This window comes from Sphaerodactylus townsendi, linkage group LG11 (genome assembly GCF_021028975.2).
Source record: "Sphaerodactylus townsendi isolate TG3544 linkage group LG11, MPM_Stown_v2.3, whole genome shotgun sequence".
Taxonomy (NCBI): Eukaryota; Metazoa; Chordata; class Lepidosauria; order Squamata; family Sphaerodactylidae; genus Sphaerodactylus; species Sphaerodactylus townsendi.
Window position 1 is genome coordinate 58,791,433 of NC_059435.1, and position 13,778 is coordinate 58,805,210.

At 41.2% G+C, this 13,778-nt stretch overlaps 1 protein-coding gene across 1 annotated transcript in view; it reads right to left on the reverse strand.

Moving 5' to 3' along the window:
- Positions 1-3,359: 3,359 nt before the first annotated feature.
- ODAD2 (outer dynein arm docking complex subunit 2) overlaps positions 3,360-13,778 on the reverse strand; it is an 88,056-nt gene continuing 77,637 nt past the window's right edge. The window contains exon 20 of the mRNA XM_048510337.1: positions 3,360-4,118. Coding sequence (XP_048366294.1) covers positions 4,005-4,118 — 114 coding nt within the window. The 3' untranslated portion in view covers positions 3,360-4,004. The remainder of the gene's footprint in view (positions 4,119-13,778) is intronic.

A 13,778-nucleotide genomic window follows, 5' to 3' on the forward strand; every position in this document is an offset into this window, starting at 1 on the left:
TTCAAAGAGCACTGAAAGCATTATTCTGCATGTGCAGAATGAGCCCGTGTCATACCACAATTATTCTATCATGAAACTCAAGGGGGCTTACCAAGAGCTTAACATGTTCTCCCCGGAGGTCTCTCATTCATGCACTGTCCAGACCAAGCCCTGCTTAGCTTCAGCAGTTACTTTAGCCTGTGCCCTCCAACCATATTTGATCTCTCCTTAACAAGTGAAAGATAAAACAGTACATAAGTAGGTCATAACATATATTTTCATATGCTTGAACTTTAAGAGGAAATGAATATAAAGCTCACATTTCAGAGCCTATTTGAGCATCCTGGGACAATTGATTGGTTGATAATGAGTGTCTGTCATCAAGTAATAAATCAAACAGGCAGGAAGTGATAAAAGAAAGGCTTTTTCCTTGTCTGCTGACAGACGTTTGAAATGAAAGCTTGAGTATTTCTCTTCGGTTCAAAGGACGGAAGGCCCTCTCCTTCCTAGAGTGCTATAGTATTTCTCCAGAATGGTTTTGTGAATTGTTAAAGATATTTTCCCCCTGAGCATCTTAATGAAAGGCAAGCTTAGCGGTTTTGACATCTGCTGGAGCTCTTTTGATTTACATTCAATGAACAACTGACCCAAGCAAATTGGAAAAGATACACAAATGCATTTTTGAAAGCCTCCATTTTTTGAGGCAAACAAATGCCCCGATTTGCCAGCCAATTGGAAACTCTAGAGGCTAGTTTTGAGGGGGAAAAAGAATTAAAAACTAGATAGGGACACTCCCCCCTCCGCTATACATATAGTAATATACACAATAACTGATGATTTGCTTTGTACTGTGTGCTGTGTACTGAGAACTCAAGATCTGCTACCGAGGTAGCATAAGTGGAAGGGGACAGCCCAGTTGACTGAATGTGGTAATCTGTAAGAAATTTCCTCAGGGAGTGTTTTTGGATGTATTACAAAACAGAAATATCAAATTAAGCATGCTTAGGTGGAAGTGAAAATATGGAAGCTCAGGAGATTTTTAAAAATGGCAGAGAAGCCATAGAACAGGTGATGTGGAAAATGGGAACAGAATGAATGAGGAAATGGAGGAAAGAATAGACAATCAGGCCAAGTACAGAAGAGAGAGCAGAAAAGATGTGGGACAAGATTTGCTGGAGCTCATTGGGTAGGGAATGTTGTTTAACAATTAATGTTACACTTTCTGACAGATGCTTTGGACTTGTCGATAATACCTGACAAGAAAGGATTCGTTCATGACCCTATGAACAGTGTTTTATTTTAATGGTTGTCATGTAATTTGGAAATGTTCTCCAAATACACAGACCTGGAAGAAAAAAATACCAGCAGGTCTAGTTGCAAAGATATCTTTGGTAAATGGATATCATTTGGTAAACAGAAAGTTCTCAGATGCTATGATTCCCAAATGTCTCCAGAAATTTATAGGCTGGGTAGAGAAGTACTGTGTGCTACTTACTGAAAAAATTAAATGAGGGGGAAATACGCATGGTTTGCATGTTTATTGCTTTCTTATAGGCAGCTAATAAAATATTTGAGGGAAAAACAAGGCTGAGGACATTTCATTTAATCACAGAGCTCAATGCTGCTATTGTAAACTGAATGTTGTTGCTGAATCCTGCAAAATATAACCACATAGCCTGCCACTTTCCTAAACATGGACACTGTGTAAAGGTTATGCTGATACCATGACCAGAAGTCCAAAGAGCCACCAATCAGGGCCATTTTAAGAGATGATGCTGATCCGTATCCCAAACAGAAGTCCCAATCCATTCATTTCTTATTATGCTAGAGCAGTGATGGCAAACCTTTTTGAGACCGAGTGCCCAAATTTCAACCCAAACCCCACTTATTTATCACAAAGTGCCAACCCCCTGCAACTTAACCTGAATGCTGAGGTTTTAATTTAGAAAAAACCGATTGGCTCCTTCTTCCTCCATCCCACCCGTTCGAGCAGGGGCTAGCCTGCTCTAGCCTCCAGCAAGTCCCACATGCACTGCTCTGTGCCTCTCTAGCATCTCTGCCTCCTCTGCACCCCCGGCAGCAGCCACCCCATTGGCACTCAGCCTTGCCAGCCCGAAGTCCTCCCTGCTCATCAGCGGTCTTACGTGCGACATTGACCAATGCCTCCAGTGGCACAGATCAGTCTAGATGTATGTGGGTGTGTGTGTGTGATTTTCTGCCCCCCACATGATGAACTCTGTATGTGCGTGCCCACAGAGAGGGCTCCGAGTGCCACCTCTGGCACCCGTGCCATAGGTTCGCCATCACTGTGCTAGAGGGTCGTTCATTGCCACTGCATTTAAATATACTAGTTTTGCTGAAGAAAACAGAAAAGTGTGTGTGTGTTTGTTTGCATTGGAAGAGAAACCAAAGAAATTGAGTCATTTAGAATTAAGAACCTTCACGTTTCAGTGGTTAACAAGCCGGGCTTCTCTGGGTGGGATTGTTTGATGACACTCTACAGATCTAATCAAACACGTAAGACACATAACCTAGAAAGTTACTCACAGGCTAACTTCCTAGATTGTGTGTGTGATGTGGTTAGTCAGGTTGAAGTAAACTGTGGTCCTGCTGCCCACCTCTAATGCAGAATATAAGCTCAGCCCTGGATGTAGTATAGAATCAAAAGGATTAATCAGGAGAATTCTTAACAATAGGAAATCAAACAGGGGGCCTATTCCCATCACAGGTGTGAACTATTTGGGTATCAGCCATTTATTCTCTTTGCATCTGTGAGGGGCATAAGGGGTAGAACCAGGGGGTAGAACCAGGGGGCATACATGAAAATGCTGGGGGGAAGAATAAGGACTAATAAAAGGAAACATTTCTTCAGGCAACGCATGATTGGTGTTTGGAATATGCTGCCACAGAAGGTGGTGATGGCTGCTAACCTGGATAGCTTTAAAGGGGCTTGGACAGATTTATGGAGGAGAAGTCGATCTATGGCTACCAATCTTGACCCTTCTTGATTTGAGGTTGCAAATGCCTTAGCAGACCAGGTCCTTGGCAGCAGCAGCAGCAGCAGAAGGCTTTCACATCCTGCATGTGAGTTCCCAAAGGCATCTGGTGGGCCACTGGGAGTAGCAGAATGCTGGACTAGATGAACTCTGGTCTGATCCAGCAGGCTATTTCTTATGTTCTTATGTAGAGCCCTAAGACAAACTTCTGAATACCTTCTCCAGACTGAAATTTCCAAGGTTCTTTGAGGTCAGTTATGTGAGTTAGATTGGTATAAGCCCATAAGTTAGACTGAGCTAGACTGGTACAAGCCCTACAGAAGAAATGTGAAATGGCAGCGAGATCATTCTAATGGAGATGAATAAAATGTTCATTTATTTTATTCTCATTGTAGTTGTCTGGTTGGGAATTTGAACACTTGATTTTCTAACCACAAACATTACATGTTATTAATCTTAATGCAAATCTTCGATGCTGACAGTACTAACGGGATTCTGGAGATGTCTTGAAAGCGCGTACACAAATCCATCTGCTTGAAACACTTGTATAATTCCAGATGTTGAACTAGCGCATGTGTACACGGATGTCTCTGGAGGTTTCTGTAAGTGTTCCAGCAACCAAAACCATTGTGACAGAATGATTAGACAGGTTTAGCAGAAACATAATTGCTTCAGACGCCCAGGAATAATAATACAACCACATCCAAGTATAGGAAAATATTATAGGTCCACGACAGGTCAAAATGTATTTGAAATGAAATTGGAAAGACATTTTTTGGATACTCATTGGAGTATTTTTGGTACAGGTGAAACATTGAAAACTTTCCAACAATGAGGTATGGACATTGTCAAAATAAAGAGCACTTACAACTTTTTGGTTTGATTTCAGACATTGCATCAATTGTTAGTCACCTATAAAATAACTTAACATATATGTTTCTGCAGCATTCCATGTCTGCTTGTGCTGTCCTAGTGGTGTAACATAAAAAAAAAAACATTCTCAGGAGCTAGTAAAGGCTGTCTGGAGATTCAACCATACTTTGCTTTCTCTGTAGCGAGAGCCAACCTGCGAATGTTTGCTATGCAACCAGCCGCTGCTTCCTGAAGCGTTTCATCCGTGGAGCCTGCCATGCCCAGTAGAAGCTTTAAAAACAACAACAAAATACAGAAATAATAAAATGAGAATGAGCTCCAAACCAAAACCACTAGCCTGAAAATAAATTATCTTAACATGACATATGTCTACCAAAACAATACTCTCTAATGAATGAAAGTAGCCCACGGCTCCGGAATTCAGGTTGGAAGGTTGGAATCTCAATAGTCTGTTGAATTAACAGTAGCTAAAAGCAAGACAGAATTTCAAAAGGACAGATTAAGTTAATGGGCACATCCATAACTGTTTCCCACAGTGGTTAATTATTTGTATGCTTTTATCTGTTGGAATGTGAAAATGGATAACAGGGAATATATTCTGTTCTTTTAAATTGTCCTGATCATAAAATCTTGTCACTGGTTAACAATTGGATTCTGAACCACACAACCTGTTAGTCTGTCATGCTGTTCTTATATGCACAAAATTATGCATTTTGAGTGCAAACCAAAGTCTTTGACTGATTTTATGGCCATGCCATAATTAATCTGCACCTTAGGAAAGGTCTGCTCAACTCTTATAAGGCCAATTTTGCATGCTGAAATTGCCCCTCTGTTGGCACGGGGAATGCCCCAATGCAATCAGGAGTTTTGCACTGCCCCCGGTGCTGCAGCGGGGCTGCCATGTTTCTGCCCTGGAGCCGCCCCGCACAAGTGGCTTAGCTCTGCAAATTTCCTGAACCGCACAGGTTGAGGTCCTTTTGAAATGCTCCTTTGTTGCTCCGGAGGCTTCCACCAGCATGCCAAACTCCTCTGTTCCATAAATGGGGCCAGTTTTCACACCTTGCCGCTCTGGCCTGCCCCACCAATGGACAGGCATGAGAAGCAGAACCCTCCTCCCGGGCCACTGTGGGGGAGGGCACCAGAGGGAGAAACCTTGGTTTTGAGAAAGGAGGGAGAAACCTTGGGCAGAAAAGCGGCGTGTGCAGGTGTCACAAATGGGAGGGCAGCAATTCTCTCGTACGCGCAAGGATTTTAGATTTAAATTTTAGATGGAGAGGGTGTATAGGGCGGAATTTTTCTCGCAAGGATTTTAGACAGGGGGTATTTCTCTTGCACAACCCGGGTTATTTGGACCATGCAGAAGTGGCTCTAGTGGAATTATTCAGATGTAAAAATATTACACTGGTGTAGAAGGTGAATATAGTCAGGCACAGGATTCAGGATGAGTTCTTTTGGGCTCTAGCCTAAAACCAGCTTTCTGGAGTTCAGCAGTCCAGTTTTATTTTCACTGAGTGATCATCCCATTTCTTCCCCAGTGGAAACACTATGAATACAGAATGAACCACATGGCAATAGGCCTACTTAAAATAGCAGCTCAAACCAATAAATGGTTGTTCCTAGTTTGTGCTGCAATTTTGTGGCAGCAAGTCTGTGACACAACTGCTTAAACACTTAGCTACATGGAACTCCAGATTCTGGAAAGCCTCCCAAACTTTTAATGTGGCTTCAGGTATTTTGAAGTGGACGCAGCCTTAATTAAAAACCCATTTTTCCCCCAGCCTGCCGCCCTCCAGATTCAGAATCCACTCAAACAACATTGAATCAAACCACAAAAAAATCTGTTATCACTCAATTTTCATGCATATTTTTCATGCTGCTACGTTATTACATAAAATTATGAACTGCTAAATATAAAAGCAGAAATTGAACACAGACTTAAGAACTATATACTACCTTTCACTAACCTTCCAGTGGTTGGGAGACATGGGTCACAGCTGCATACATATGGTATGTGCTTATAGAGATCAAAGCATTTCATACTTCAGGAAGTATTTGTGTTAGACTAATGCATACAATAAGCATCTTGCCAGTCACCTCTCACCCTCTGACCTCTAGATGCAACTTCTAAATACATTCCATCTTCCTGCTAGAATTCATTTTTTAAAGGGTTTATATGAATTCAAGCACAAAACTCACAGATTCATACAACTGTATAACTCGAAGAAGTAAAATTTCCAACACAACATAGGGTTACAACTAGGCCAATCCAAACAGAACAGAAACAAGGTTGCGTGCCTTGCTCCAAAAGCACCTGAAGAGACATATTTAGGAAAGTTTAAAAGACGTGCCCTAATTTTAGAATGCTGCAACATATAACAATATGGAAATATCCAGGATTTCCAGTATTACAATAGTTAAGTTTTGCAAGACCCAAACGATTACAGAATTGAATCAGTGGAGCACCTACCATCTAAAATGGTACCAAACCAAAACCTCCTCATTTGACTTCTTCTAGACCAGAGGTCTGCAACCTGCGGCTCTCCAGATGTTCATGGACTACAAATCCCATCAGCTCCTGCCAGCATGGCCAACTGGCCATGCTGGCAGGGGCTGATGGGATATCTGAACATCTAAAAACTTCGTCCACTGAACATCTGAGTCAGTATTTGCAGACCCCTGTCTCTAGACGACGGTACTTTGGCGATCTCTAGAGGGCTAGAATTTTTTAAAAGCAGAAAACCTTGGTGCGTGTGTACCAAACTGTAATGGCATGGTGTTTGCTCAACCTAAGCAGAGCCGCGAGAGCACTGAGGTGAATCCTTGAGATGCCGGTGGTGCTGCCGGGGCTCAATAGGAGGCTGTTGCTTTTCCTGGATTTTTTGAAAAGTTTCAGGTCTATTAAACCTGAACCCGAAAAATACCCTCCGAAAATGTTGCACACACCTAATTTATTAATATAAAACTGTCCTTGATTAATAACATGTAATGGGAGTTACAGGATCACATGACAATTGTTGATTTGAGACAAAGTCCATATGACAGTAATAATCACCCTGTGAATGCGGCTCTGTGGTTATACCCAATCAAGCAGCTGGATTTTGCTTAAAATTTCCACACATGCAAGGAGAGGGTCAATGTTCATCATTGTAGGCCTCTGAATCCCCCCAGCTATTCCTGGGGGTCCTCTATGCCACAGGAGCAGTATTTTAGGGAACTTTAAGGGTTGTAGTGTGAAAGAGGATGCAAGGAAGTTATATTTCCTTCTGTCTGGGGCAATTTTAGAGGTTTCCCCATCCACCAAGCCAGGAGTTTGTTTGTTTTTCCACAATAAATGTTCACTGATTTTTGGGTGGAATTATTTCCACAATTGTTAAATAAATAAGTCCTGTTTCCAAGTTTAGACATGACTCCATTGATACTTCTAGAATTATGTCACTGGTATCTCCAATATAGGATTCGCAAGACAGAAATTGTTGAGGTTCATTGGCTGATAGCAAAGACACAGTCCATGACTCTCAGCAGCTGTGCTGCTCACCTGTATTTCTTATTCTGCCCACCCGTCTGTGTTTATTAAAGCCCCTTCCTCCACACAACTCAACAGCTATTTCTGTTTCTGCAGCAAACTGTAATTTTGATCAACTTTAATTTGCAACATGTTCCCCCAGGCACGCCACAATATTCCTGTGAACCTTACAGCTGAGTTAAGAGCAGAAGAATTTCATGTGCTCCATTCAAAACCAAAAGTATGTATGTACATAGCGTACATACAGTGGTTTCACCAAAGCCTTAAGGCTGACATTTGGAACAAGGAAAACATAGGCTATTTATAATTATAGCTTGCCTGTTCACTGCAGATCTCATGACTTCCTTAAGGTACCAAATGATGAACCCCAACTATAATTTTCCCCATTAATAACTATTTTCATGACTTCGTCTTGGAAGCCTGATAATTCCTCCTACTGTGAGGTACCGTGTTTCACCTCCTTACTGTGAGGTAAAACTGTACTTCTTAGACATGTTATTTGGTAGAAATAGCATATATACTCTTTTTCTCTTTAAAACATAATCTTCCTTTGTTCAAGTTATTTCATTATTTTTGTTTTCAGAGCCACTTTGCATATTACTTTTGTTTTAAAGTGTACACCTAGAAATGTGAAATCTGACTAAGACAAACTTTTGTATAATAAAACTATACTCTTTGGGGGACTGATGTAACTTCTTGGATGTAGCTTCGTGAATGTAGCTTCTTCTTGAAGGTACCGAGATTTCCTTCTCCAAAACAATCATTATCACCTGTTTGTTTAGTATGTAAGGTTTTTTTTAAAAAAATACAGCCCTTTCATCTGGAGAACACTGAGACAAAGGATTAAACCAATAATAATAGTCAATATATCTAATTTTCCACTACAGCCCCATCTTTGGATACTTAAATCTGGAGACTGGAACCATGAACAGACAAGACAAAGCTTTCTACAAACCTGAGGAAAAAACCAAATTTGTAGAAAAACCTGAAAGTTTTAAAAAATCAGCATCCAACTGAAAAGATAACTTATTCTAAGGATTAATACTCATGCTATTGCAAGACTGGTCAAAATCAAAAACTATGTTTCAAAAGAGACTACTCTTCCAAATACAAGTTGAGTTTTGTGTACAGAATGGCATTACCCTCCAGAGAGAAAGGGCAATGATACCAGGAGTTCTCTACATAGAAATCATGCACAAAGTACAATCATCACATCTAGCAATTGAAGTATATCTATGATAGGGCAGGGAAGCCACCTATAGGCCAGGAATGAATGAGCAATTAAAGACGTTCATGGAGAAATGTGACGTGAACAGGCCCTGGGAAGGCGGCCAACTCAAAGAAACATTAGTACAGCCTGATATTCCAAGGACATCTTGGGCAGGAGTAGATTTGTTCAGTTGGATAGATAAGGAATATATGATCACTGCAGATTGGTTTTCCAGTTTTGGGAACTATTTACCAGATATTTCAGCCAAAAGGATCATATGAAAGATAAAACCACACAATGGGATACAAGGTACACTCCGATTAAATAATGCAGACCAGTTTGTCAGGAAATTATTCCAGAAAGAAGTGGGATTCTGACCACATTCCACCATCACCTGGATAGTCTCAAAGAACAGCAAAGCAAAATCAGCAATACAAACAGTGAAGAAACTTTAAAGAAAAACAAACGCTGCAGGGGTAGATCCATACTTAGCACTACTAGATCACTGGAACATCCACCTCAAGGCCGAACCCCAAGTCCAGCACAATGATTAATGAGAAGAACCAAGACCCTTTTACCCACAAGTGGAAGATTACCACAGCCAGCAATCCTTGCATATTCCTTGATGGACTCAGGAGACAGAAGCAACGAAAGCAGGCTCTGTATTATAACTGGTCATTGGGGCTGCCAAACTGCAGGCAGGCACAAACATAAACCTGCTTGCTTCTGTCGGCTAGCAATAAATTAATACCAAATAGATTAAAAAACCTTAGCGGGATACTCAAGGTACCTACCAAACTTTCATTTAGTCCACATACATGTAATTGGCATCACAATGATAGACAATCATTAGAACATTCTCACGTCTTCACAGTCTCATTACACCTAGACTCAACTCGCGCCGTAACAATCTAATCGAAATTCTTATCTCAGTGTAGTAAGAAAACAAAGAAAAAATTTGGCAGGCTGATCTGTCACCGGTTTCTGACTATTCTTTAAAGGCCCATGGAGTTATGCTTTCTCAGCTCCTGTGAGCACAAATAGTCCCTTATCAGTTTATTTATTCCTATTTCTCATTCTTCAGGACAGCAATTTCAGCATGTTTTCTCTACGGCTTGCAACAGTTCTGCTGTCTAATCTTATTTCAATAGTCCATGTATCTGTTTAATCTTCTTTTAAAGTCATCTATGCTTGGGGCCATCATTTACCCACTGGCAGTGAATTCCACAATTCACTTAGTTATTCAGTAATTGCTAGTTCAAATGACAGGTGGAGGTTGAGCTAAATCAGTGCAGGAAAGCGCTTGGTGCCTTTCAACTTTAGTATGACGTGGCTAAATCAGTCATGAGCTAAAGTGCAGATTTATCCCTCCAAATGGAGATGATGGGTAACTGCATCATGGCAGCGCAGAGGTGACACAAATATTGGCGTCAAATCGAGACAAATATTTCTTTCAGAAGCCTGCTGCCCTAGAAGCTGCAGCTTGAGGTATTTAATGTTCTTCTATCAGTTAAAAACAAATTATAAGCTCGTCTTTCTCCTTCTAATGCCAGGGGTGTCAAACTCGCGGCCCTCCAGATGTTCATGAACTACAATTCCCATCAGTCCCTCCCAACATGAGCATTGGCTAGACTGGCAAGGGTTGATGGGAATTGTAGTTCATGAAGATCTGGAGGGCCACGTGTTTGACACCTGTGCGTCTAATCAGAGTCTAATTGGACCACTCATTTGAGTGGACATATTCATAAAGGAGCAACAAGCCAGTGTGGTGTAGTGGTTAAGAGCAGGTGGATACTAATCTGAAGAACCGGGTTGGATTCCCCACTCCTCCACCTGAGTGGCAGAGGCTTATCTGGTGAACCAGATGTGTTTCCGCACTCCTACATTCCTGCTTGGGTAACCTTGGGCTAGTCACAGTTTCTCAGAACTCTCTCAGCCCCACCTGCCTCACAAGGTGTCTGTTGTGGGGAGAGGAAGGAAAAGGAGCTTGTAGGCCTTACGGGAGAGAAAGGTGGGATATAAATTAAAAAAAATATTCTTATATTTGACTATTTACAACAATTTACATTCCACATTTCCGCAAGAGATGTCCAAGGTACATTATTAAATATAAAACAGCATAAGACCACAAGGGAAAAAAAATAACAAAATCATCCTTATCTGGGAGAGGCTGAAGTTGGCAGGACAGCCAAACTGGTAAAAGGCACTCCAGGTTGGACGCCACTTGTACACTCATAAGCAATATGGGCAATCCAACAGCACCTGTACAATAGAAACCCGATCTTGAAACCTGCTTGAAATGAAAAACTTCTTTATGTTGACAGCTGCTATATTTCTGTATCACACTGGCAAACCATAAAGCATTGTTCCTCAGTTACGCTGGCTGCACTTTCCTTTTCCAGTCCAGTCTCTCGTTTCTTCCACATGCTATTCTACCAAGAAGATGTCAAATTCCTTGTTCTGTGATCTCCTAATTAGTAAGTGGATAGGAATAGTAGCTTTACTCCAAAAGAACATTTTACATGCTTTTAGAATATAACATAAAAGGGGAAAAATTGTCTTAAATAAAAGCATATGGTGGAAGGTCATCCAAAAAAGTATCAGTCCAGATGCAGCCAACATTTTGCTTTCAACACTGTGCTGAACACTGGAAATATTTAAAGCACCTACATTTGCATGTTGTTTCACATTTATTGTTTACCCCACAAAAAGACTTATTTAATTAACATTACAAATAATACAGCATGTGATACAATCCAAAATAATTCCGATTGCGAGCTCAGTTAACACTTTGTTACTGCAGTCCAGAGCTGCCCTTCTGCTTCCCCATAAATAAGACAAAATTTGGAATACGCTATCTGCCGAAAAACGATTTGGCACCTGACACTGTGGGTGAAAATGAACAGATTCCAACTGAAAATGGACACTGAGAAATTCCCCTTTGGAGGAAAACCACCACTGACATTCAGAAGATGCATTAAACCAAGATGTTCACTTGTCTCTGACCCAAGAACAAATAGGAAATTTACTGAGGAAGGAAAATCTGTTGGACTGACTGCCTCCTCTTCTACGGCCTTCCAGGACAATTACGGTAAGGACTCTGTTGGCGTGGACATAGTCAATCAGAGGTAATAGTGAAATACTCTTTGTTAACTGGCAAATTAAGATGCAGGGAGAACGAAACACAATTTCTATTTTAGGCTGTCTTGCTATTTTCCACTTTTTTTGCAGAATAGCTGCACTTAACAGTCAAATAATTCAAAGATCCAATGCTACAAAAATGAGGTAATATTACCTTGAGCAGAGGTTCATCAAAGGTGATGAATTTTCACAGATGACGCTTAATGGGCCCTTTCAGCCTCTTATGTACTACAGTGGAACCTCGGTTTTTGTTGTCGTCGGTTTTCATCGGTTTCGGTTTTCATCGATTCTTTCCCTGAAAATTTTGTCTTGGTTTTCGTCGTCGGAGGATTTTGTCGGTGCGCATACACTAATTTCGTGACAACCAACGGCGACCCATGCAGTTTCATTGCTTTCCAGTGTTTGCCTCAGTTTTCATTGGTTTCGGATTTCGCCGAGGTTTCCCAGATAGATTATCGATGAAAACCGAGGTTCCACTGTATTTATGAATATTAATAATGCAGGATAATACAACATTAGTGGATAGGGGATGACAATACAAGTAGCCTACGTAAAATCCATGCCCCTAACTGACTCAAGTCTAAGTCATCATGCCTCTTCAAGGCAAGAAAAGGACACAGCAAAGACAGAGGGCAAGCAAGACTCACTTTTATCCACATCATGGGAGCAAAAAGATCAAAATAAAAGCCAACAGGAAAGAATATCCTCTGCATTTTAAAATCGTTGGGAGAAGAAATCCAGGTTACTCAAAAAACTAGTTAATAAAGAGCTGATTTTATGGATTACCAACACTAGTAATTACAACGTAATCGCAAAGCTGTGCGAATTTATATTTTCCCAGGGCACCTGTCGATGGTTGTGAAACTTGGGGATTTTTCATATGAACATAGATGCAAGACGGAAACTGTTTATTTAACAATCAGACCTTCTGAACCAAGGAATTAGTTCCATTCTTTTGCAGAGGTGTTGGCAGGTGAAAAGGAGATTAGTTGCTGAGAATTAACTGTAGGTTGCAATAGCCAACATGGAGAGAAAATCACATGCAAAATACAGAATTTGATGAAGCAGAACTCAGAAGAACCAATATTTTCTGGCCTGCCCTTTGCCTAAGTAGCCTGCTGGTTATCCCAGAAATCTTCTCTGAGGTTTAGGAGAGTCTCACAAACAACTCGGGGATTGGGCAAAATCATCTCTTTCTCCCTCTTCTGCTGGGTGGCTTCATTACTGAGATAAATCAGCCTACACACACAGTCCGGAATCCAAAATGCCATCAAGGAACTTATGTGTGCTGGTGAATCTTTATTGCTTTAAAGGTTCCCTTGTTGATTACAGCTTCCCCCACCCAAAACCTATGTGAAACTTGGGGATCTTTCAGGAATGGCTTTCAAACAGCATAACTTGTGATCAGAAAAGAAAAAAGGGAAAGGCCTGTTAAGCAGAGGCGTAGCAAAGGAGAAAAACGCCCGATGCACTGGTGCGTCCTCCGCCCTGCCCCGGAACGTCCCCATCCTGGCCCAGCCACATCCCCACAGGGGCGCGTGCCTGATGCATCGTGCACCCCCTGGCCCCCTTGGAGCTATGACTCTTCTGTTAAGTGCAAGAAACCCTTTGGGGATAGGGTGGTATATCAAATCAAATAAATAAAATAATAAATAAATAAAATAATAACTAAAAGAAGCCTTTGGAGGCATGAACATGTGGCTCTTGGGGTCTTAAGTTTTAATTCTTATATAAACTGTCTAAATCATTTTGAACTTTCCACATGTTAACTGATACAGAAGAGAAATAGTGGAAGAACACAGGAAAAAAGAGTGAAACCAAAGAAAAAGAAAGACAAGAGATATCGAAAGTAGCCAAGGTAAGAGCTGCTGCAGGAGACAAACAAGCAGAAACCATTGGGCCAGGGAGCCTCACTGTCCTGCTGTGTTCTTAGAAGAAGAAGAAGAGTTTGGATTTATATCCCCCCTTTCTCTCCTGCAGGAGACTCAAAGGGGCTGACAATCTCCTTTCCCTTCCCCCCTCACAACAAACACCCTGTGAGGTAGGTGGGGCTGAG